The sequence below is a fragment of the Hylobates moloch genome, unplaced genomic scaffold (assembly GCF_009828535.3).
Source record: "Hylobates moloch isolate HMO894 unplaced genomic scaffold, HMol_V3 SCAFFOLD_6, whole genome shotgun sequence".
Taxonomy (NCBI): Eukaryota; Metazoa; Chordata; class Mammalia; order Primates; family Hylobatidae; genus Hylobates; species Hylobates moloch.
This window is the reverse complement of record NW_026652281.1, coordinates 67,891,252-67,916,245: the sequence shown is the minus strand read 5'-3', so window position 1 is coordinate 67,916,245 and position 24,994 is coordinate 67,891,252. Positions and strand designations below refer to the sequence as shown.

Sequence of the window (24,994 nt, the reverse complement as noted above, 5' to 3'; positions counted from 1 at the left end):
ATTTTAAATAACCTCCTTTGGTAATTCTGGTTCAATCATAGCAATCAAATTATAGTCCAACCTAGGCAGGGGCTTGCTACCTAGGAGTCAATATGTAATACTGGAAAGAGTAAGAGTTTGGAAATTAAACAGAATTAGGGTCCAATCCTGGGTCATCCACGTAATAGCTGTGGGACCTTGGGCAAGTTACTTCATTTTTTTGGATCTCAACTTCCTCTTCTATAAAGGGGGGCTGTACCTGTCAGGGTTGTGGTGTTAATTCAATGATAATTATGTAAAGTGCCTGCTCATAGTAGATTGAAGCAGAGACTGCTACTATTCACCAATCCATTTCTTCTTGTTGTTCATACACAGTTAGACTATTTCCCAGCACCCTTTGCAGCCAGGCATGGCCACACTGGTTCTCACCAAGGGGATATGGTTCTAAGTTATAGTACCTATTCTTGCCAAAGGCTTAAGGAACAGATATGCCTGCTCCATGCCTTCTTTTGTCTTGCATCACTTGGATGCAGGTGACAGGCTCTAGAGAATTGGGGATTTACAACGTGGAAGGAGCCTGGATGCCTGAGTTACTAGGTAGGGGAAAGATATCCATCAACCAGAATGCCTGCCTTGGACTTTTCTGCAAATGAGAAAAAAGCTCATATACCATATTAGGTTATAATATAGTTGCTTTAAAGAAATACCCACAGCCGACGTGGTGGCTCACACCTGTAATCCTAGCACTTTGGGAGGCTGAGGCAGGTGGATCACTTGAGGCCAGGAGTTTGAGACCAGCCTGGCTAACATAGTGAAACCCCATCTCTACTGAAAACACAAAAAATTAGCCAGGCGTGGTGGCACATGCCAGTAATCCCAGCTATTCAGGTGGCTGAGGCACAAGAATCACTTGAACCCAGGAGGCAGAGGTTGCAGAGAGCCTAGATCCAGGCTGCACTCCAGCCTGAGGGACAGAGTGAGACTCTGTCTCAAAAAAAGAAAAGAAATACCTGCATTTCTATAAGGAAATACCTGAGACTGGGTAATTTATAAAGAAAGGAGTTTTGGGGGCATTTTTTTTTTTTTTTTTTTTTTTTTTTGAGACAGAATCTTGCTCTTGTTGCGCAGGCTGGAGTGCAGTGGCAAGATCTCGACCCACTGCAACCTCTACCTCCCAGGTTCAAGCCATTCTCCTGTCTCAGCCTCCTGAGTAGCTGGGACTACAGGCGTGCGCCACCACACCTGACTAATTTTATATTTTTAGTAGAGACGGGGTTTCTCCATGTCGGTCAGGCTGCTCCCAAACTCGCGACCTCAGGTGATCTATCCACCTTGGCCTCCCAAAGTGCTGGGATTACAGGCATGAGCCACCGCGCCCAGCCAAGAAAGGACTTTTAATTGGCTTATGATTCTGCAGGCTGCACAAGCAAGGTGCTGGCATCTGCTCAGCTTCTGGGGTGGCCTAAGGGAGCTTTTACTTAAAGCTAGAGCAAGCATCTTACATGGCAGAGCAGAAGCAAGAGTGAGAGTGGGCATGGTGGTGAGGAATCTCAGGATGACCTCCCTGAGATTGCTGTCCCCTAATTATTCACAAGAACTCACTATCACAAGGTCAGCATCAAGGCATGAGGCATCCACCCCTATGACCCAAACAGCAGGCCCCACCTCCAACACTGAGGATTACATCTCAACATGAGATTTGGAGGGGCCATCTAAACTATATCATACACTTTTTGGATCTATTTTACAACTAACCTATAGTCAGTGTGTTAATCCATTTTGCATTGCTATTAAGAAATACCTGAGACTGGGTAATTTTTTTTTTTTTTTTTTTTTTTTTTTGGAGCCGGGTTCTTGTTTTTTGGCCCAGGCTGGAGTGCAGTGGTGCAATCTTGGCTCACTGCAAGCTCTGCCTCCCGGGTTCACGCCATGCCATTCTCCTGCCTCAGCCTCTCCGAGTAGCTGGGACTACAGGCGCCCGCCACCACGCCCAGCTAATTTTTTGTATTTTTAGTAGAGACGGGGTTTCACCATGGTCTCGATCTCCTGACCTCGTGATCCGCCCGCCTCGGCCTCCCAAAGTGCTGGGATTACAAGCGTGAGCCACCGCGCCCGGCTAGACTGGGTAATTTATTTTAAAAGGAGGTTTATTTTGCCTCATGGTTCTGCAGGCTGTACAAGCATGGCACCAGCATCTGCTTTTGGTGAGGCCTCAAGAAACTTCCAATCATGGCAGAAGCTGGTGTGTCACATGGCGACAGAGAGAGAAATAGAGAGGGGAGGAGATGCCAGGCTCTTTTAAACAACTAGCTCTCACGTGAACCTAATAGAGTGAGAACTCACTCATTACCTCGGGGAGGGCACCAAACCATTCATGAGGGATCTGTCCCCATGAGCCAAACACCTCCCACCAGGTCCCACCTTCAACCCTGGGAATCACATTTCAACCTGAGATTTGGAGGGGACACATATCCAAACCCTATCAGTCAGGATATGTTCACCCCCTTTCTCCACCTCCAAATAACAAATACACAGTACCCAGCATATGTGCAAACATTTTATTCTATTCACAATTCCCATATGGTGTAAATTGCAATCTCTCTGTAGTAGGACAAATTCTAGGGATGACCTCTGTATTAGTCAGGCTTCTCTAGAAGGACAGAACTAATGGAATACATATATGTGTATATATATATATATATATATACACACACACATATATATACACACACATATATATATAAAGGGGAGTTTATTAAATATTAACTCACACGATCACAAGGTCCCACAATAGGCCATCTGCAGGCCGAGGAGCAAGGAGAGCCAGTCCAAACTTGAAGTCCGATGTTTGAGGGCAGGAAGCATCCAGCACGGGAGAACGATGCAGGCTGGGAAGCTAGGCCCATCTCTCTTTTCACATTTTTCTGCCTGCTTATATTCTAGCAGTGCTGGCAGCTGATTAGATTGTGCCCACCCAGATTAAGGGTGGGTCTGCCTTTCCCAGTCCACTGACTCAAATGTTAATCCCTTTTGGCAACACCCTCACAGACACACCCAAGATCAATCCTTTCAATCCAATCAAGTTGACACTCAGTATTAACCATCACAACCTCCCTGAGATTCCTGTCCGTTGGTTATTTAATTAAACACAAATCTAGGTACTCCTGTGAAGGGATTCTGCAAATGTAATTAAAGTTTCAAGTCAGTCAACCTTAAAATACAGAGATGATCTGGGTGATTCCGATCTAATCACAAGAGCCCTTTACACAACAGAAGGGGAATTCGGAGAGATTTGAAGTATGAGGAAGACTCAAGTGCCATTGCTGCTTGAAGATGGTGGGGCCACGGAGAAGGAATACCTCAAGGAACTAAAAGTGGCCCTTGCCTAACAGGCAGCAAGGAAAGAGGAACCTCAGACCTACAGCCATAAGGAACTGGATTCAGCCAATAATTGGAATGAACTTGGAAGCAGATTTTTCTTGGTGCCTCCAGGTAAAAGCTCTGCCTATCCAATACCTTGATTTCCAGCCCTGTGCTATCCTGAGCATAGAACTCAGGCAAGCCCACCTGGACTTCTGACTACAGAACTGTCTACTAATAAATTTATGTTGTTAAATTTGTGATTTGTCACAGCAGCAATAAAAAAACTAATACATTCTCTTAATCTGCTTTGTCATCCATTTTTTTTCTTTGAGACAGAGTCTCACTCTCTTTCCCAACCTGGAGTGCAGTGGTGTGATCATAGCCTATTGTAACCTCAAACTCATGGGCTCAAGCAGTTCTCCCACCTCAAATCTCTTGAGTAGCTGGGACTACAGGCACATGCCACCATACTCGGCTGATTTTTTTTTTAATTATTATTTTTTACGTAGAGATGGGGTCTCACTATGTTGTCCAGGCTAGTCTCAAACTCCTGGCTTCAAGAGATCCTTCCATCTCAGCTGGGAGGATCCCCGGATCCCAAAGTGCTGGGATTACAGGAGTGAGCCACCATGCTCAGCTTCCTCACTTATTTTTTATTAATAAAAAGTGACATGGAAGTTAGAGTAGATGATATCTGAATATGCTCTTAGCTTTACATTTGCTCGGTTCCTTGTGCTCAGTTGTCTGTTAGGGAGCTTCTTGCCCTTACGGTGAGGACGTGACAGTCTGGGCATCAGCGGCAGCCCTTTGAACAGAGATGATCCAGCTCCCCATCTCACCAGGACCCAAATCCAAAACTTAGAAGTGAAGGTGCTGTCAAGCAAAACAAAGTTGAGCAAAATGACTTCAAAGCCCAATGTGTTCACCTTCACTCTCCCAGTGGATCTCTGCATCTGAGAATGTGCAGGGTCCATCAGTATTGACCTCCCCTTTCCACCAGCCCTGGAAGTTATGGAAGGGGAAGGTAGCTTATTCTGATATCATGTCCTATAATAATGCTTCCTGGCCTGGCACATATATCCTTGTTTCTGTGCCTCTTGTTCTAAAACATCCTCCCTTTCCAAAAGCTGAAACTGTTCCTGCATATATTATGCACTTAAGCAGGTAAATTTCAGAAGATTGTAAAAAGCTTCCCAGTGAAGGAAGGAGAGAGAGGTATTGTCATGAGATACTAAATATGCAGATGGCCAGACTAGATATCAAAATAGAACCCTGACCCACAATCTGTGGCAACTAGCCTGGGAAGCCAACATATTATCTGCAGTAACCAGTCCAGGAAGCAAAGTAATAACCCCCTTAGCAATGGGCCCCAAATGGCCAGGACTCGATTAATAAACTGACAGCTCCCCTAATTTTTGCCCCCACCTCCAACTTTGGACTAACCAGAGAAGGCCAAATGGGCACGCCCAACCAATCACATAGCATGCCGCACTTCTAGATGGCCCACTTGCAGCTTCCCCATGCCAATAGTCTCCGGGCACGCCCAAAGTCTTCCCTTTTTTCTACTACAAGGCTTTTTCACACCTCTGCCTGCCTTTAAGTGTCTGCCAAACACAAGTGATGGTGGCTGACTACCTTGCAAGCTCTCTATAGTAGGCTTTGTTCTCATTTGGGTGTCTTCATTTATTTCCACAGTCCTTGTTTTTCAGGGAGATTTAGGGCTTAAATACAATGAAATTTCATGTAAGGATGCAGGAGTGTTTCATGGAACCTTAAGCTCAGGAAAGCTGCGTGACCATGGGAAGACCCTAGAGCCAGAGTCTGGAAAAGCAATCAGAGCTCGCTGTCTTGGATCTTACAAATCTTGTCTTCTTGCAAACAGGGTTCTGTGGTCCAAATGGCCAAAAACATGACCATGGACAGGGCCTGTGCTTATCTCGTCACCTGCAGAGAGACAACTCTCTGTATGTCCTGATTCCAAGTTCCTGGAGAAGAACACGGACTGAACCAGCTTGGATCAGGCACCATCCTAGACCAATTTACTAACAGTGCCCAACTCCCACCCAGGGTGGGGAGTAGTTGCAGGTAGTCTTGTTTATGAACTTGGCAATCAAAAGCCCATCCCTGTCACTGTTTGGAGGGGAGGGGACAGAAGGGGGATGGTTCCAACCAAAAAAGGTAGGGGGATGGACATCCCAATAGGGGTCCACTCCATTCCTGATGGCACAGTGAGACAGTGGTCATGCGTCACGTGCTAGACTCTTAGACTCTGTGCCTCCCAGTACCTGCTACTGACCAACATGGTCTAGTGAGCGGTTTTCCTTGTGAAGGCATCCATCCATTCATTCATTCATTTAGCAAACAATTGTACATCCCAACCTTATGCTAGGTGCTAGGTATACAATGATAAAACAAATACAAACACCAAAACCACAATCTCTACCCTCAATGTGAGGAGATACCACCACATAAATGAACAGTTACAATACTGTGAAACATGTTATGCTCAATCTATGGCCTAAATCAGATGACAGGCTGGGCAGAGGATCAGGCTGCCAAGAAATGCTTCCTAGAGGGCATGCTGCCTGAAATAAACCTTGAAAATCAGGGAGCTTGATAGAAATAGGGGAAGAAAGAGTGTTTCAGGCAGAAGCAAGGTTCACTGTCAAGGAAAGGCATTTGAGGAAACCAAAAGTAGTATCTATTTGACATGAGCTATATTGGAGTGAGAGTACTGGGAGGTTGGCTAGAAAGGGGGACAGAGACTAGATATGAAGGAACTTGAAAGCCGTAAGTATATGATGAAGGCCATGGGCTTTCTATACAGGAATGACCTTGATGACTTGATTTGCATTATTGAAAGCTCACTATGGCCAGAATGGATTGGGGATGTCTGATGATGGGAAGACTCAGCTGGGCAGTTGCTGCATTAACTGTGAAGTTACAATGGTGACCTACAAGAGCAGCTTTGGATATGGAGAAGAGCAAACTGGTTTAAGAAATATCACCTGGGTCAAGAAAAGGACATGCAGTGAGTTGGGTAGGGAGGAAAATAGATGTAAATAATTAGTTGAAAAAGAAAAGCAAGATCGAGAGAGAGAGATTAATTCTATTGCCATCTATTCATCAGAATCACAAGGCTGAATCAAAAGCCTTCCTGCAAACCTAGACTCACGCTGGTTCAGTTCAGAGACTCTATCAGAAAGATGAGGAGCTCATGAGTCTTCCATCAATGTGATCTTGTGATTTTTCTTGTGACCACAAGACAAAGGAAGAGAAGAGTACTTTGGAGTCATTATGATGAAAATTCAGTTGAATACACTGGAAAGTCAACATGAGAGGAGAAGGAGGAACTGAAAATCTGATTCAGTCTTGACCACCAAGTAGAACTGGGACAGAAACAATCAAGTATGCACAGATCCAGTTTGGATTATAAAAAGCTAGTTCATCAGGAAGGCCACCATAAAACCAGAAGCAAACAAAGAGTCAATTAAGTACAAAAGTTTTTACTGTGACTATGCAGTGAGGTCCAAACTCTACTAAATTTGAAGTTTCCTGCCAAAGAGAAATGTAAGCTTCCCTGGTGGTATAAGTCAGAATTTCATGACATCAGCCAGATAACCACAAAAGAATATATCTTTTAGTGCAAGATGCTTCTAAGCCTTTCTCCACCCAACTAACCAACATTCATTTACTGATTTACTTATTTCTTTAACAAACACACTCCATTTCACAGCCACGTTCTTTCAAAGCTGACAGGTTGAGATATATCTAAAACACAAAATCTCCAACATACATTTTCTTCTTCAATGTTGTGAGATGTATTTTTCTAAAACACTGTTCTGCACATACTACCATTCCTATATTAAAAACAAGTTAGTTATCCACTGCCTTTTTTGTACAAATGAAATTTATAAATTTTAATTTGGTTACAAAAATTTTTTCATCAAAATTTTCGCTTGTTTATATAAAAATAGAGACTGGGTCTCACTATGTTGCCCAGGCTGGTCTCAGACTCCTAAGCTCAAGTGATCTTCCCACCTTGACCTCCCAAAGTGATAGGATTACAGGCATGAGATACCAAGCCTGGTATAATTTAAATTTTTAATTAAAAATTTTAATTTGGCTACAAAATAAATATATACTCATCGTCAAAAACTTTCAAAGAAGAAGATTAAAATCACCATAATTCCAACACCCAGACACAATCACAATCACTTCTGTAAGTTAGGATACACTGACAGCCTATGTGACAGGGAAAAAAACTAAGTTGTAAGAATATTTTAAAAACTTCCTATTCCCCATTACAGTAGATTTTATTACTCAAAATATTTGCTGCCCCATCCCGGGGAAGATAATACTTCCCTGCTTCATCGCATCAGCCTTAGAGATGTGATTTGAGGTGTCCCTTCTTGTGGGAGGATTACATATCCTCACCTCATTGACCTCAAGAGACTTGCTTTGACCAATGCAGTGATAACAGAAGTGATGTGTGCCACTTCTAAGCAGAAGCTCTGATTCATCTTGTGGTTCTACTATGTTCATTCTCTCTTCCATGAAACCAGCAATATCCCAAATACAGATTGCTGATCCCAGGATGGAAAACTTAGAGCAAAGCTACTGGTAGCCCACAATTGACACGTAATGTGAGCAAGAACTGAACTTTAGTCATTGTAAGCCACTGAGGGTTTTGGAGTTGCTTGTTACCACAGCATAACTTAGCCAACACTGACTGATATCACCTACCTCCAAAATGTCATCTGAGTTTTTCTTATGTCTGAAGAGAGCCTTTATGCACTGAAATAAATGCTCCCTTTAATTTCAACTTATATTTTATATATTTAAGTTATGTTTTAAAACTTAATTTTGAAGACTTTAAACTTGTGTTAATTTATAAATCAGTTTTGTTAATATTTCATTTTATTTTTATTTATTTTTATTTATTAATTTTTTTTTTTTTTGAGACGGAGTCTCGCTCTGTCGCCCAGGCTGGAGTGCAGTGGCGTGATCTCGGCTCACTGCAAGCTCCACCTCCCAGGTTCACACCATTCTCCTGCCTCAGCCTCCGGAGTAGCTGGGACTACAGGCGCCCGCCACCGCGCCCAGCTAATTTTTTGTATTTTTAGTAGATACGGGGTTTCACCGTGGTCTCGATCTCCTGACCTCGTGATCCACCTGCCTTGGCCTCCCAAAGTGCTGGGATTACAGGCGTTAGCCACCGTGCCCATTTGGTTTTGATGAATGCCTAACTGGCTTGTAAATTTGACAAAGTACTCCCAAATATTTATCGAACTTTCAAAATTAAGTTTTAGACATTTCAAACTACAATCTAATTTTAATTGATTTCTCAAGGAAAAAAACAACAAAGCAGACTCACATTTCTATAGGCAAAATCTTAATAAATACTGAACTTAAAAAGTTTAACCTTACAAATTTAATAAATTATAAATTTAAAGATTTAACAATTTAAACATTTGAACATTATTTCAAACTTAGTTATCAACATCTTATAAATTTTTACTAATATTTTGAGTCTAATGAATCAGTCTCTTTACTTACCATAAAAAGCAGAAAAATATACACAAAATACTATAATGGTCACAAAACTTCTAGATAAAATTTATGACTAGACATAGCTTGTCTTCCAAGGGTCTTTGAAAGTATGTTTGTTTTCTGGCAATAAGAAGATATTTCCAGACTCCTCTTGATATTTCCTGCCCTAAAACATGCAATGAACTTTTCTCCAGGGAGCCCAGTGCCCTCAGGGTCTTCTGGCTGGAATGCAGATTAGATGGATTGGCAAAGCAGCTCCTGCAGGCCACAAGGGGAAACCAGAAATCCACAGTAATCTTTGACCTGACATCCTTGAGCTGCTGAACCAACATCCCAGGTGTTTTAAGTCCCTGTGGTCCATTTGTCAAATGCAATTCCTTACTGATATAATGGTTATACAAATAAAGAAGCCCAGAGAAAGCACTGCATATGGAAAGGAAAGATTGACCGAAAGGGGAAGATCTTGTGTGGAGCGGGGGCAGTGAAGAAAAGAGGAGGTGGGAAAGAGAACTGGGGAGAGAGGAGTGATCTGGCAGTTTCTGTGAAAGCAAATTAGTAAGAATTTTAAGAAAAGTTTGACTTTATACCATTGCCATAATGGGGATTAGAACAGTAACGTCCATAGGATCATTGTGAGAATTATGCCAAGCACACGTTAAGTGCTCAATAAACATTGGCTATCATTATTATTTTATTATGCTGGGCCTCCAGAATGGATTAGAGTTGCAGACTGGAACATTACAAGGAAATCCAGGAAGTCCATTCATTCTTACTCTTTCCCTCACTCTCCTCTCTTCCACAATTGCTCCTCTGCACACCTGTTTTAATCCTATATCTTTCTGCAAATTGGCTTTCTTTCTATGTCCATGATGCTTAAAACCATCACTAACAACATCTTTTAAGTTTCCAAACTCCTTGGTTCAAGACAGCAGCCATTTCAAAGTGCATTCTTTCAGTCTCAAGTCCAAATTTCCAGAAAGACACTGATTGTCCAGCTTAGATGGAAAGTCCACTCTTGGATCAATTAACTGAAGCTATGACAGGAGAGTTGTATGGAAAGGACATGGCTGCTACTACTAGAAAACTTCCCAAAATATGAAGCGGGGAAAAGCAGGGAGGAGGTGCCGCTGTGAAGACAAAATGGTAGGTGAACATTTGGGTCCATGTGCACGCATGAGTACATTTATGCATGTGTGCATAACTTGGATAGCACTGTATATAGGTTTTGTTTGTTTGTTTGATTGTTTTAGAGACAGGGTCTCCCTCTGTTACTGAGGCTGGAGTGCAGTGATGCAATGATAGCTCACTGCAGCCTGGAACTCATCTGCTGCACTCAAGGGATCTTCCCGCCTCAGCCTCAAGAGCAGCTGGGATTACAGGTGTGCATCACCATGCCTGGATAATTTTTAAAACAATTTTTTTTGTAGAGACAGGGTCTCATTATGTTGCTCAGGCTGGTCTTGAACTCCTGGCCTCAAGTGATCCTCCCACCCCAGCCTCCCAAGTAGCTGGGATTATAGGTATGAGCCACTGTGCCTGGCAACAGTTGTCTAAATTATTTTTTACAAAGCATTCAGAACACATTCAATAAGATATTTTTCTACAGCACTGTATTTATTAGCTATGTTAACATTTCCATATATAGATGTTCTAAGTGAATTTAAATTATTTCTATTATTTTGCTTTTATGAACTCTATTTGAATGGTATTCTTGTAACTAAATAGTTGAAACTATCTATTATTAACTCCTTAGGGAAATTCTTCAAATTGGAATTGTGAGGTCAGAAGGTGTGTCATTTTTTAACAGTTTTGATACATGTCACTAAATGTGCCAGGCAATTTGAGCCACACTCACACCACAACATAGAAAATGCAGTCTTCCTCAATATCATCTTCAGGGCTTAGTTGAAAATTAATCGCCATTTGATAAGTGAAACAAAATTTCCTTAATTACTAGTAAGACTGAAGGATAGTTTCATGTTTTTTTGACCAACTGTTTTTCTATTATATTCTTATTGGTTTATAAGAGCATTTTAGCCGGATGTGGTGGCTCACACCTATAATCCCAGCACTTTGGGAGGCCAAGGCGGGTGGATCACTTGAGCTCAGGAGTTTGAGACCAGCCTGGCCAACATGGTGAAACCCCATCTCTACTAAAAATACAAAAATTAGCCGGGCCTCGTGGCGGGCACCTGTAATCCCAGCTATTTGGGAGGCTGAGGCAGGAGAATCACTTGAACCCAGGAGGCGGAGGCTGCAGTGAGCCAAGATTGTGCCACTGCACTCCAACCTGGGCAACAAAGCGAGATTCCATCTAAAAAAAAAAAAAGAAAAAAAAGAAGGCATTTTAATTACTAAATATATTGCTGTTTGTGGTGGCTTGTGTCTGTCGTCCCAGCTATTTGGTTGAAGCCAAGAGTTTGAGCCTGGGCAATACAACAGAGCCCTATCTGTAATCACATCTTCCTGGTTTGTGTAACCTTGATATAATTTGTTTTAAGTTCAGATACTCAAATCTCTTCTTTCCAGCACCTATCTTTATCTTTACATATGCTTAGAAGGATAGCATCCACTATCTAAAGTATCACCCTTTCCTTTGTCCCGTTCCCTAAATAGAGTTTAGACATTTCAATTGGCATTTAAAAGTCCTTCACAAGGCACTATGATGTCTTTTCACTACTGCCATCCACAAATCTTGCTTTCTTTTATCCATCTATTTGTTCATTTATTCGTCACCTATTTATTAAGCACTTATTATGTACCAGGCATCATTCTAGACACTGGGGATACAAGAGTGAACACATCCCTACCCCTAAGGGAGCTTGAATTTTAGTGTCACTGAAGACAAACTGAAAAGGTAAGAAAATGTATATAGTTGGCTGGATGGTGATAAGTACTGTAGAAAACAATAAAGCAGTAAAGTAGGGTAGGAAATTCAGGGAGAGAGTGAAATCTTACATAGAATAGTCAGGGAGAACTTCACTGAAAAGGTAATACATATTTGAGGAAGAGTGTGAGGATGGTGACTGATACGGTTTGGCTGTATCCCTACCCAAATCTCATCTTGAATTGTAGCTCCCATAATTCCCATGTGTCATGGGAGGGACCCGGTGAGAGGTAACTGAATCATCAGGCTGGGTCTCTCCCATGCTGTTCTCATGGTCGTAAATAAGTCTCACGAGATCTGATGGTTTTATAAATGGTAGATCACCTGCACACACTCTCTTGCCTGCCACCATGTAAGACGTGACTTTGCTTCTCGTTCGCCTTCAGCAATGATTCTGAGGCCTCCCCAGCCATGTGGAGCTGTGAGTGAATTAAACCTCTTTCATTTATAAATTACCCAGTCTTGGGTATGTCTTCATTAGCAGCATGAGAACAGACTGATACAGTGACAGAATGGGTCAAGTGCTATCCAAGGGAGAAGGATTCCAATATGGGAAAGAGTACGTGCAGAGAGCCTGCAGGGGAGAGGAGAAAGGAGGAGCATAGCTCCTGGATTTGAACACCAGCAAGGAAGCCAGTAATGCTGGAACAGAGTGGGCAAAGGGTAGTTGAGGCAGGGATAGGGAATGGGTCATGCAGGGTTTTGTAGACCACTGTAAAGACTTTGGCTTTTACTTCAAAGGAGACGGGAAGCCATTTTGAGGGTGTGGTAAATTGTGTTTCCAAAGATGGCAGCAGAAGTATCTCACACCTCACATAGTCTTTTGCAGTGTGATCTTGCCACTGTCCTAAGAAGAGGTGGAGTCTCTTTCCCTTTTCCTTGAATTTGGGCTGACCCTAAACCAATTCTGACCAACAGAATCTAGTTCTGCAACTAGATTCTATAATACTGTACATTCCAGGCTGGGCCTTAGGAACTGTTCTAGAAGCCTTCCTTTCACCTCTTGAAATGCTCCTTCTTGGAACCCAGAAGGCATGTGGAGAAAGACATGTAGAAGAGAGCCAAGGCCCAGCCATTTCAGCCTAGTTGAGCATTTCTGCCAGCCCCCAGCTTTCAAGCCAGCCAGTTGAAGCTGCAGACACCAGATAACAAGAGATGAGCCATGTTCAACATGCTCTGCACAAATTTTTCACTCCCAAACCATGAGCAAATAATAGCAATTGTTGTTTTAAACCATTAAGTTTTAGTGTGATTTGTTACTGATGACAAAAGAGACAAATAGAGATGAACTAAATAGCACAGGCCACAGGGGAGTAGGCACGAGACCCCACAGTTACTCTCCTGAAATTCCTAGACCCCCTCCTGCTTCTGTAAAGAACTCCAGGTCTGTCTGGGTTAATCACAAACTGATGACTATTCCAGGAAGCGCTGTACTCCTTAGCGAATCATCTGTTAGCTTATTTCTCTTAACTAATGGTATTTCTATATGAACATGCTGAGACCACCTTGTTGTATCTCCTCATTTTGTTCCTTAAAACCTGCTTGTAACCACCCCAACTTGGAGCACCTCCTGGACTTGGTATGTAAGTGCTTCCCAGGTTGCAGTCCTCAAATTTGGCCCAAATAAACTCCTTACCTACATGGATTTGCCTTAGTTCTTTTTTTTTTTTTCCACCATGCCTGGCTAATTTTTAAATTTTTTGTAGAGTCAAGGTCTCATTAGGTTGCTCAGGCTGGTCTCGAACCTTGGGGATCAAGTGATCCTCCTACCTTGGCCTCCCAAAGTGCTGGGATTACAGGTGTGAGCCACCATGCCTGGCCCTTAGTTCTTTCTTTCAGGTTGACATTACACAGCAATAGGGGACTGGAATAAAAATTGGCACCAGAACATGAAATACTACTGGAATGAAAACCTAAAGCCAATTGCTACATGTTTGGGACCAAGTAGCACACAGAAGACTGAAGAGCAGTGAGAAGGCTGTTGGTGGAGTCTTCATATGGTCTGATATTTGTCCCTCCCAAATCTCATGTTGAAATGTAATCCTCAGCGTTGGAGGTGGGGCCTGGTGGGAGGTGTCATGGTTGCAGATCCCTCATGGCTTGGTGCTATCTTCGCAATAGTTAAGTTTTCATGAGATCTGGTCGTGTGTGGCATCTCTCCCCACCTGCTCCTGTTCTTGCCATGTGACGTGCCTGCTCCCACTTCACCTTCCACCATGAGTAAAAGCTCACTGAGGCCTCTCAAGAAGCCGAGCGGATGCCAGTACCAATGCTTCTACTGCCTGCAGAACTATGAGCCAAATAAACCCCTTTTCTCTATAAATTACCCAGTCTCGGGTATTCCTTTAGAGCAATGCAAGAAAGGCCTAATGCTAGCCTAAAACAGGAAGGAAAAACTTGCTCTTGCCCTTGCTCTTGTGGGCTAGAGAAAAGGGGGCCTGAGTTACATACTGGCAGCTGTATTACACTGTCACTTCTAGCAATGTGGAAGACGGTACATGTGTTCATGAACTGGCTAAGGACATTTTCATGCAGAATGCTGAAAATGCCAAGTGGCTTGTAATAATTGATAAAGTACAGAAAGAGATAAACTAAAGAGGGAAATGTTCACCTTTCAAGCAAATTTTAGAAGAATATAGAGGGCCCAAGACTGTCTGAGTCAGTTAGCAGCGTGTTCTAAAAGCAAAATAAAACTTGGAGGCAAAGAACAAATCTAAGATGCTGTAACTGCCCAACGAATTCTCCTTGCCCACTGCCTAGACAGACTCAATTTAAGACGGGAATTACAATAAAGAGTTTAATCCACACACAGTCATCTGTACGGGAGACTGGAGTTGTATTATTACTCTGATTCAGTCTCCCTAAAGACTTGGGATGGGGTTTTTAAAGATAATTTGGTGGGCAGGGGGTCAGAAACTGGGGACTACTGATTGGTTAGGTCAGAGATGAAATCATAGGGAGTTGAAGCTGTCCTCTTGTGCTGAGTCAGTTCCTGGGTGGGGGCCACAAGACCAGATGAACCAATTTGTCAATCTGGTTAGGGACAGCTGATCCATCGAGTGCAGGGTCTGCAAAATATCTGTTATCTGGAGGGGCAATTTGGAGGGGTTTAGAATCTTGCCACCTCCAGCTGCATGACTCCTAAACCACAATTTCTAATCTTGTAGCTAATTTGTTAGTCCTGCAAAGGCAGTTTATAGTTCCCAAGCTAAAAGGGGGTTTGTTCAGGGAAAGGACTGGTATCATCTTTGTTTCAAAGTTAAACTATAGGCCGGGCGTGGTGGCTCACACCTGTAATCCCAGCACGCTGGGAGGCTGAGGCAGGCAGATCATTTGAGATCAGGAGTTCAAGACCAGCCTGGCCAACATGGTGAAACCCTGTCTCTACTAAAAATACAAAAATTAGTCTGGCGTGGTGGCATGCACCTGTAGTCCCAGCTACTCAGGAGGCTGACGCAGGAGAATCGCTTGAACCCAGGAGGTGGAGATTGCAGTGAGCCAAGATGGGGCCACTGCACTCCAGCCTGGGTGATAGAGTGAGACTCTGTCTCAAAACAAAACAAAACAAAACAAAGTTAAACTATAAACTAAGTTCCTTCCGAAATTAGTTCAGCCTACACCCAGGAATGAATAAGGACAGCTTGGAGGTTAGGAACAAATCAGTAAGTTAGGTCACATATCTTTCACTGTCATAATCCTCTCAGTTATAATTTTTGCAAGGGTGGTTTCAATGCCACAAGTAAAACGTGGCCTCTGGTCAACATAAGGCCCTTTGTTAAAATCCTGGAAAGATGCAAGGAAGTGCTTCTCAAACCCTCATGGTTAATTAGGCAAACAGGCTTCTGAAAGAACAAGTGTGTTCTCACACAGCACCCTGACTTGCACCCCAGAGAGGGAGTGTATCTTAAAAAGATTGGTGGAGATGGTTTTTATCTAACACAGTGAATCCCAATAAAATCCACAGAAAACTCACAATGTTTTTAAGAGAACTGAACTAACACAAGCACCACTAGCTTGGACTAAAATGGACAAAGTTCAAAACAAAGCCACTGGGCTCCCAACCATTTACTGGCAGGAAATAGGCTGAGGAAACTATTTGGCTGCAAATCAGGGTTTATGTTGTTGTTGAGATAGGGTCTCCTCTGTTGCCCAGGCTGGAGCGCAGTGGCACAATCACAACTCACTGTAACCTCTGCCTCCCTGGAGTAGCTAGGACTACAGGCACGTGCCACCAAGCCCGGCTAATTTTTGTATTTTTTTGTAGAGACGGGGTTTCACCATGTTGCCCAGGCTGGTCTTGAACTCCCGGCCTCAAGTGATCCGCCCACCTCAGCCTCCCAAAGTGTTGGGATTACAGGCACGAGCCACCACGCCAGGCCCAGTCACGCTTTTTCAAATAGTAAAGGAAGGCCAACCCAGAAGGTGGAGTTAGGAAGTAAATCAGGTCCAGCTGTGTGTGGATAAGGCTCCACAGGGATGGCTCTGTGGGTGCAGAGACCTAAGAACTAAAAAGACAAGTTGGCTGCCTCCCACATTCCTTGTACAATGTGAGGAGGAAAAAGATAACTACAATAGAGAATCCCTTTCAGAAAGTAAAGATGAGTGTATGAAATCTGAAAAAGGTTTGCAGTGCAGTTTAAACAGTTCATAGTGTCCAGTGCTTCTCATAGGTCAAGTAAAGTAAGGACGATGGACGTGGCAACATGGAAGTCACCCACGACTTTGAAAAGCAGTTTTCTTTTCTTTTTTTTTTTTTTTTTGAGACGGAGTCTCGCTCTGTCGCCCAGGCTGGAGTGCAGTGGCGCAGTCTCGGCTCACTGCAAGCTCCGCCTCCCGGGTTCACGCCATTCTCCTGCCTCAGCCTCTCCGTGTAGCTGGGACTACAGGCGCCCGCCACCACGCCTGGCTAATTTTTTTGTATTTTTAGTAGAGACGGGGTTTCACCGTGGTCTCGATCTCCTGACCTCGTGATCCGCCCGCCTCGGCCTCCCAAAGTGCTGGGATTACAAGCGTGAGCCACCGCGCCCGGCCTGAAAAGCAGTTTTCAATTTAAGTGTGTGAAAGCTTTATTGTGGCAAGTTCAAGTGTGAATGGAAGAGATGGGGGCAATGGTAGAAGCATAGTTTTTGGATCTTCCTGAATTGCTATATAAAAATAGCAACTACATAGCACAATCAAAAATCGAAAGCTGGAAGAGCTGAAGACTATCAGTATCTATGTGGGAACAAGCAGAGGGAAAAAAAAAAAAAAAAAGTAAATGATGAATTCAGAGTCAGAAGTAGGATGATGGTTGCCACAGGAGAGGGGAAGCGGGGAACAGGGGGTTCCTTAATGAGTCGTTTTGCAAATTGAAGAGTTCTGGAGATTGGCTGCAAAACAATGTGAATGTACTATGCACTTCATACTACTGAACTGTACACCTAAAAATGGTTAAGCGCCTGGTGTAGTGGCTCACACCTGTAATCCCAGCACTTTGGGAGGCTAAGAGAGAAGGCTCACTTGAGAATAGGAGTTGTAGACCCAAGCCCTCGGGAGGCTGAGGTGGAACAATCGCTTGAGCTCAGGAGTTGGAGGCTGCAGTGAGCTATGATCGCACCACTACACTCCAGCCTAGGCAAGAGACCTCGTCTCAAAAAAACAAAAAAAAATGCTTTACTCTAATTCTCATATATCAGGACAGGGTGTCACTAGCATAAGGGCAGGAAAAAGGAAGTGCGCTCACAGGAGCTTTCAGAGGAAGAAGACAAGCTTGGGGTTTCATGTTTATATTCTCAACAATTAGCACAACAATGGGAGAAGGAATGTCTTTTTAATAAATGGTGCTGGGAAAACTGGATACCCACATGTTGAAGAATGAAATTAGACCTTTATTCCATACCATATTCAAAAATCAACCTACAACGAATTAAAGACTTAGCTGTTAAAACCTGAAACTAAAACTAGGCAACAAAAATGTAGACAAACAAGATTATATCAAACTAAAAAGCTTCTGCACAGCAAAGGAAACAACAAAGTTAGGAGACAACCTACAGCATCGGAGAAAATGCTCACAAACTTAACATCTGATAAGGGGTTAATATTCAAGATATATAAGAAACTCAAAACTGCTCAATAGCAAGAAAACAATCCACTTAAAAAGTTGACAAAGGACCTGAATAGGTATTTCTCAAAAGACATGCAAATGGCCAACAGATGTAAGTGCTCAAGTCAGGCTGGGTGCAGCGGCTTGCGCCTGTAATCCCAGCACTTTGGGAGGCTGAGGCAGGCAGATCACTTGAGGTTAGGAGTTCCAGACCAGCCTGGCCAACATAGTGAAACCATCTCTACCCCCAAAAATACAAAAATTAGCCAGGCATTGTGACATGCACCTGTAACCCCAGCTACTCATGAGGCTGAGGTGAGAGAATCACTTGAACCTGGAGGCTGACAGAGGTTGCAGTGAACTGACATCGTGCCACTGCACTCCAGCTGGGGTGACAGAGACCCTATCTCAAAAAAAAAAAAAAAACCCCCCAAAAACCTGAAAGTAGAACTACCATACGATCCAGCAATCCCACTAATGGGTATATATCCAAAGGGAATGACATCAGTATGTCAAAGACATATCCACACCCGTATGTTCACTGTAGCATTATTCACAATGGCCAAGATATATAGAATCAACCCAAGTGTCCACAAATGAATATAAAGAAAATGTGGCAAGGCACAGGGGCTCAAGCCTGTAATCCCAGCACTTTGGGAGGCCAAGGTGGGCGGATCATGAGGTCAGGAGTTCGAGACCAGCCTGGTCAACATGGTGAAACCCTGTCTCTACTAAAAACACAAAAACTAGCCGGGTGTGGTGGTGGCCACCTATAGTCCCAGCTGCCACTCAGGAGGCTGAGGCAGGAAAATTGCCTTGAACCCGGGAGGCAGAGGTTGCACTGAGCCAAGATCATGCCACTGCACTCCAGCTTGGGTGACAGAGCAAGACTCTAACTAAAAAAAAAAAAAAAAGTGAGCTGAGCGCAGTGGCTCACGTCTGTAATCCCAGCACTTTGGGAGGCTGAGGCAGGATGATTGCTTGAGGTCAGGAGTTTAAGACCAACCTGGGCAACACAGTGAGACCTTATCTCTACAAAAAATACAAATATTAGTCAGGCTTGGTGTTGCAGCCTGTGGTCCCAGCTGCTCGGGAGGCTGAGGCAGGAGGATTGCTTGAGTCCAAGAAGTCAAGCCAAAATAAGCCATGATCACACCACTGTACTCCAGCCTGGGTGACAGAGTGAGACTCTGTCTCAAAAAAAAGAAAAAAAAGAAAAGAAACGTGGTATATATACACAATAGAATTAAAAAATTCAGCCTCGAAAAGAAGGAACTCCTGCAACGTGCGACAACTTGGAGGAACCTAGAGGACACGGTTAAGTGAAATAAGCCAGGTACAAAAAGACAAATGCTTCTTGATCTTACTGATCCATGAAATCTTAAAAAGTCAAACTTCCTAAGTGTGACTTAAGAGATGCAGTGTAAAGGTGGTTACTAGGAGCTGGAGGTGGGGGATTGGGTGAGGGGGAGTTCAGGGTGATGTTGGTCAAAGAACACTATCAGCCAGAAGAAATAAGTTCAGGAGATCTATGGTGTAACATGGTGACTAGAGCTAGGAACCTTGCACTGTACCTTAAAAATTCTGAGAGTAGGCCAGGCGCAGTGGCTCATGTCTGTAATCCCAGCACTTCAGGAGGCTGAGCTGGGCAGATTACCTGTAGTTAGGAGTTCAAGACCAGCCTGGCCAACATGGCGAAACCCATCTCTACTAAAAACACAAAAATTACCTGGTCATGGTGGCACATGCCTGTAATCCCAGCTACTTGGGAGGCTGAGGCAGGAGAATCGCTTGAGCCTGGGCGGCGGTGGTTGCAGTGAGCCGAGGTGGTACCACTGCACCCCAGCCTGGGTGAGAGCAAGACTCTGTCTCAAAAAAAAAGAAAAAAGAAAAAAAATTACTGCGAGTAGATTTTAAATGTTCTCAGCACAAAAACGAGGTAATGCATAGGCTAATTAGCATGATTTGGCTATTCCTGAATATATACATATTTCAAAACATCATGTTGCACACCACAGATATATATCTTTTATTTGTCAATTAAAGGATCAGCATAGACTCCATCGAACTTGAGAGACCTGATTAACATCTGAGGGCAACATCTCTGCAAAACAACTAACTTGAGTATTTTAATTAAATATGTATCTAGCAGAAGAGAAAAAACAACATAGTTTTAATTTTAAATTTTATTAAAGTACAGAGTTAACAAGTTTTGAGTTTTTTACATAGGAAAAGCCTAGTCAATTCAGATGCTTTATAGAAAAATTAACATTAAAAAACAAATAGAAATCCATGACTAAAGGGGGAAAATAACTTTCAAAAGTTACCAAAATTCTAATCAGAGACCATTATAAATTTCAAACAGTAGATTTACCACACATATTGCATTTTCAAATTCTAATGTAGCAAAACGTAACCACATAATTTGGCTACAGCTAATTGTTTCAGAAAAGTTTAAAAAATTAGCAAAGTTATATCTATAAAACTTTCGTAGTTTTCTTTTTGCAAAGTAAAAAAGGCTTAAATCTTTAATAAAGGAAAACAAAACAATCCTCTTAAATTTCTTATAAATAGCTCTCAAGACATATATTACACATCTGCTGTAAGCTTTCTTTACCTGAGAGAACTTCCCAGGATCCTTTATCCCAAAGGATTACCTTAAAGAGTTCTTCCATCATTTTACTCATGTGAATATGATTAAACTCCTATAGAAGTGGATTGGGACATATGCATTCTTAATCTGTCCTTCCCCATTTGTTTCTTTCTGAAAGGGTTTTGCTTAAGGAAAAAAAAAGCTCTTTGGTAAAGGCCAAATATTTCAACCTTTCAAAATGACTGTCTCTGTGAAAGATTGGTTGAGGAAGAAGAAAAGAGAGAGAGAGAGAAAGTTCTAAACATCTGTGTGAACAGCTCTCCAGTACTGTGAAGTCAACGGCCCAACATTACAGAGCACACCTCTGCCTGAAATGCAAAACTAAGTTAACTAGCAAGTTACAGGAAATAGCCTTCAGAAAATTCCACAAGCCAAGTGGCTACTGCATTGTCCCTGAAGGAGGGCCCAGTGTTCTTTCTGGGTGTGTAAGGTCTTACTTAGTTCAAGGTTTGTCCCTTCTTAGTTGTAGGTTGGGCCCTCTTTCACTTCCAAGAGGTATAGTATACTAGAGTACACCAAATGAGACACTATTTAGAAAGGCAATAAAGGGAGCGTAAAAGCCTAGGTAGCTTAAATACAGGCTCTGGAATTTCCTTCGCAGGAAGGTGAAGCACCAATGATGGCAAAAATTAAATAAATACATAATCTTAAAAAGGCAGAGGGTAGGCTGCGTGCAGTGGTTTACGCCTATAATCCCAGCACTTTGGGAAGCCAAGGCGGGCACATTGCTTGAGCTCAGGAGTTTGAGACCAGCCTGGACAACCCCATCTCCACAAAAAAATAAAAATTGGCCAGGTGTGATGGGGCAAACCTGTGGTCTCAGCTACTTGGGAGGTGGTCCTTGAGCCCAGGAGGTCAAGCCTGCCATGAGTCAAGATCATGTCACTGCACTCCAGCATGGCTGACAAGAGTGAGCCCGCCCCCAAAAAAAAAAAAAAAAACGCTGAGGGTGACAATTTTGGCATGGGGGCGGGAAATTAACATTACACTGAGGTTATTCACAATAAAGAATCTTCTGAAGAATCGGAAATAAACAATGTTGTATGGAAACAGAACCCCAAAACCCCAATAACTCCACCTTACCCACAACCCACCCCCACTCTATCTCCCCTTCAAAGAGGCTCCAAATACCTCTGGCAAATAATTTCTTTTTCAGACAAAATGAAGAACCTTTTTGCCCAAGAAACTGTGGGCAAAAATAAAACTAACCAATCAGTATTTAAAAAGCTAGACCCAGTAAAGACGTGGTTGGGTTTCTGAAGGCTTATCATGGAAATAGTCTCTAGTCTCCAGTCAGGTAACATGCCTCAGTATGACACCCCCATAAGAACCCCCACCCCCCTGCCACCCACTTAGTGTTTTTACTCACAAAAATGAGGGGAAAACTTTTCTACATCAGACAAATGACACAGAGGAAATATTCACATGCAGCTTTAAAAAAGTCCTCTTCAACTGTCATCCCTAAATGTGTCTGACCAGCAGCTTCTGGGAATATACTCTTCAGGTCATGTACAAAAAGGTGTAGGAAGCAAATGTCTATTATTTTTAAAAGGTATCAGTGAGTGAGTTAACCAAATTAACACCATTGTTATAGCAACTCAAAGCCATTGGCACAATGTTTCCAGTTTCTCAAATCACAATTGCACAAAACTGTAAATTCTTTAAACACAGAAATGTTGACTCCTCACCTGAGTATTGTGTATCACAATTAATAACCATTAACATTAACTTTGCATTGATAGTCCCTCAGTCCTCAGATACATCCATATCTCTTTTGTTCATCCAGATACACGTGCTAACATTTTCAGCTGAGAATAAAATTAAAAGCAACTGTAACTCTTCCTCTTGCATTAGACCAACCGGCAGAAGGGAACTGGATGTCACAAACCAGACTCATGCATCTGGAAAACGTGGGGTGGCTGGGGTGGCTCCAAAAGGAAGCGACAAGGGCCTTCTACCGGCCACACTCCCTTGCTTGGGCTTCCCTGAGCTGCTTTCTGCAGAGGAAAGGGCCAACCACGGCCAGCCAAGGAATCCAAGGCCTTGTCAGCTCAACCTTGACTGGGTGTTAAGGTCAGTTTCTCAAATCACACCAGCTGGCAGCCAGACCCAGCCGCGAAGAAGCCAAGACAAAGCAAGGGCTCTGCTAGACCTCAGCAGGAGGAAAACAATGAAACCAGTCACAATACTGCCCAGGCACTTTACCTGCTTCCCCTGAGGGTGTTTCCTAAAGACAACCCCCAAGGCCCTAGGCCACTGCAACACAGCTACTGTGTGTGACACGCAGCCCCACTCCCTGAGCCGATTCCCGGCCCACGGAGCTCCTGTTCCCTAACTGGTTCCTCGGGTTAGCACACGGCTTTTCATTTTGCGACTCCGGATGAATCTTTTAACTGCCGAGTACAGAGCTCCGGCCCTACAAAAGGAAATTTAATGGAATTTACAAAACAAGGCTCTCTAAACCACACACACAGACGGAGTGCCTTTTGAAACTGAATCTCAAACACTCGAAGTAGGGAAAGTTCTAAAGGAATTCATCCCCTGTAATTTGTTTCCCCATGGGTTTTCTTGGGAGAAGGGCAAAGGAATGAATAGAAAGAATTTCACTAATTTCACCCACCAGCATTTTGGCACACAGAAGCCCAGCTTAGGTGGCACTCAATTCTGCCCAACTCATACAGTAGGGCACAGAAAAAAATGACTAGGCTGAGCCTTTTATTCTTAGATCCTCACTTCCAGAGAGCTTGAGAAGATTCTTTCCACCCCGAATGAAATTCTAACAGGAGTTTCCACCGAGTAAACCTTTTCCCTGCCTGAGAACATCAACACTGAAAATAGGCATCATCTCGGGTAGCTGCCAAAAGTCACGTTTCTGTATTACTTTGCAAGTATGCGTTTTGGAAATTCCTGTGCAGTGTGATCTCAGCTCACTGCAACCTCCGCCTCCCGGGTTCAAGTGATTCTCATGCCTCAGCCTCCGAGTAGCTGGCATTACAGGCACACGCTACCATGCCCGGCTAATTTTTCTATTTTTAGTAGAGACAGGGTTTCACCGTGTTAGCCAGGCTGGTCTTGGAACTCCTGACCTCAAGTGATCCGCCTGCCTCTGCCCACCTCTTTTTAAGTATATTTGGCCACTCCCACACATTGCCTAACAAGCTTCTTCTGGTCAGTGTGTCTGAGATCCTCACCTCAGAAATTCTCACGTTAGCAAATCTACTCCAAGGATGCCAGAATGAACCTGAACCGTATGGTCACATTACAGATCCAGAACACAAAACGTCTTCCGCTTCTACAGTTTCAAAGGCCTCAAGTTGGAGAAAAACTTGAGGGGCTGACCTCAACAACTGAAAGAGCAGTGCATGCAGCAGGCTTCAACACGAAGCAGCTTTTCAGTTAAGGTCCTAAAAGTATTATCATTATCAACAGCACAAACAAGTAAGAATGATAGCCCTCCATTGCTTAGGCAAAGAAAACATGAATCTTGTTCTATAATCATGTGAATAACACCATAAATAAGCGCCGTACTTATTGCAGTAACTCGGATCAGGTAGTGATAATAAGGTGGGGAACCACGTGGGGGGTGACCAGGCAAATTGTGCTTTTTCACATTATTACAAAGATGTGGGACCCAGAAAAGATGAGACCTCAGGGAAGGGTGCAGGCAGAGAGTGAAGTCTGTGATTTCCAGCATCACAACCTCAAAGGGAAACATTTAGGGGCCATGAAGAGGCAGCACTGAGGGTGCAGTTGAAAAGCAGGTGCCTCCTCTTGGACCCTATAAATACCAGGGGCCCTGCAGGCTGAGTCCTGTCCTCAAAGCCCCCTGGGGACAAGGCTCTGAAGAGGCGGAAGTGAGTGAGAGGGGTCTGGATTCTGTTAGGGGCTGGGGACTCAAGATTTTGGCATGTTTTTCTATTCCAAGGATGAGAATGACTGGCCACACAAGGTATTTTTATCCCTGTGAAAAGATGCTGTGCCCCAAATTCTGTTTTGGCAAAAACATGCAGAAGGAAGTCAACATAACTGGTATCCAGTTCCTAGGGGTAAGATATTTCAACCATGATCCGTTTGGTTGAAAATTTCAATTCCTTTGGGACAAACTGGTAGTTTCTTTTTGAATTTCCAAAGTAAAAAGCTAATCAGGAGATTTTTTTTTTTTTTTCTCTCAAAGCCTTTTCAGACCCACTCAGGCACAGGGCGCCAGTCCCTGCTTAACCCCTGGGGACACTGTTCAAAAGATGGCACTTTCCAGGCTGTAGGCCCACAAAGCCCAGGGGACCGCCAATATCGTCACACAGAGAACTCCCGGGTGGGGCAGCAGAGGGGGGCGACCAGCGTACACAGGTACAACAGCACACATATCCAGCAGGAGGCCATCTTGACCCAGAAGATGGACCAGCTCCCGCTGAAGAAGCTCTCAATGTTGGCACTTTCGTAGCTGTGGAAACAAGAGACCCAGCCGCGGTCAAAGCAG

The 24,994-nt window shown here is 43.4% G+C and overlaps 1 protein-coding gene across 3 annotated transcripts in view; it reads right to left on the bottom strand.

Moving 5' to 3' along the window:
- The window catches only part of SERINC5 (serine incorporator 5), a 188,135-nt gene that overhangs the window by 8,606 nt on the left and 154,535 nt on the right, over positions 1-24,994 (bottom strand). The window contains exon 12 of one of the 3 annotated variants that reach the window (XM_032156955.2): positions 19,870-24,958. The exons of 1 other annotated variant lie outside the window; for it this stretch is intronic. In XM_032156955.2, coding sequence (XP_032012846.1) covers positions 24,811-24,958 — 148 coding nt within the window. In that variant the 3' untranslated portion in view covers positions 19,870-24,810. Of the gene's footprint in view, positions 1-19,869; positions 24,959-24,994 lie in introns of those variants that run through there. One more of the 3 variants, XM_058440762.1, reaches the window with a different exon arrangement.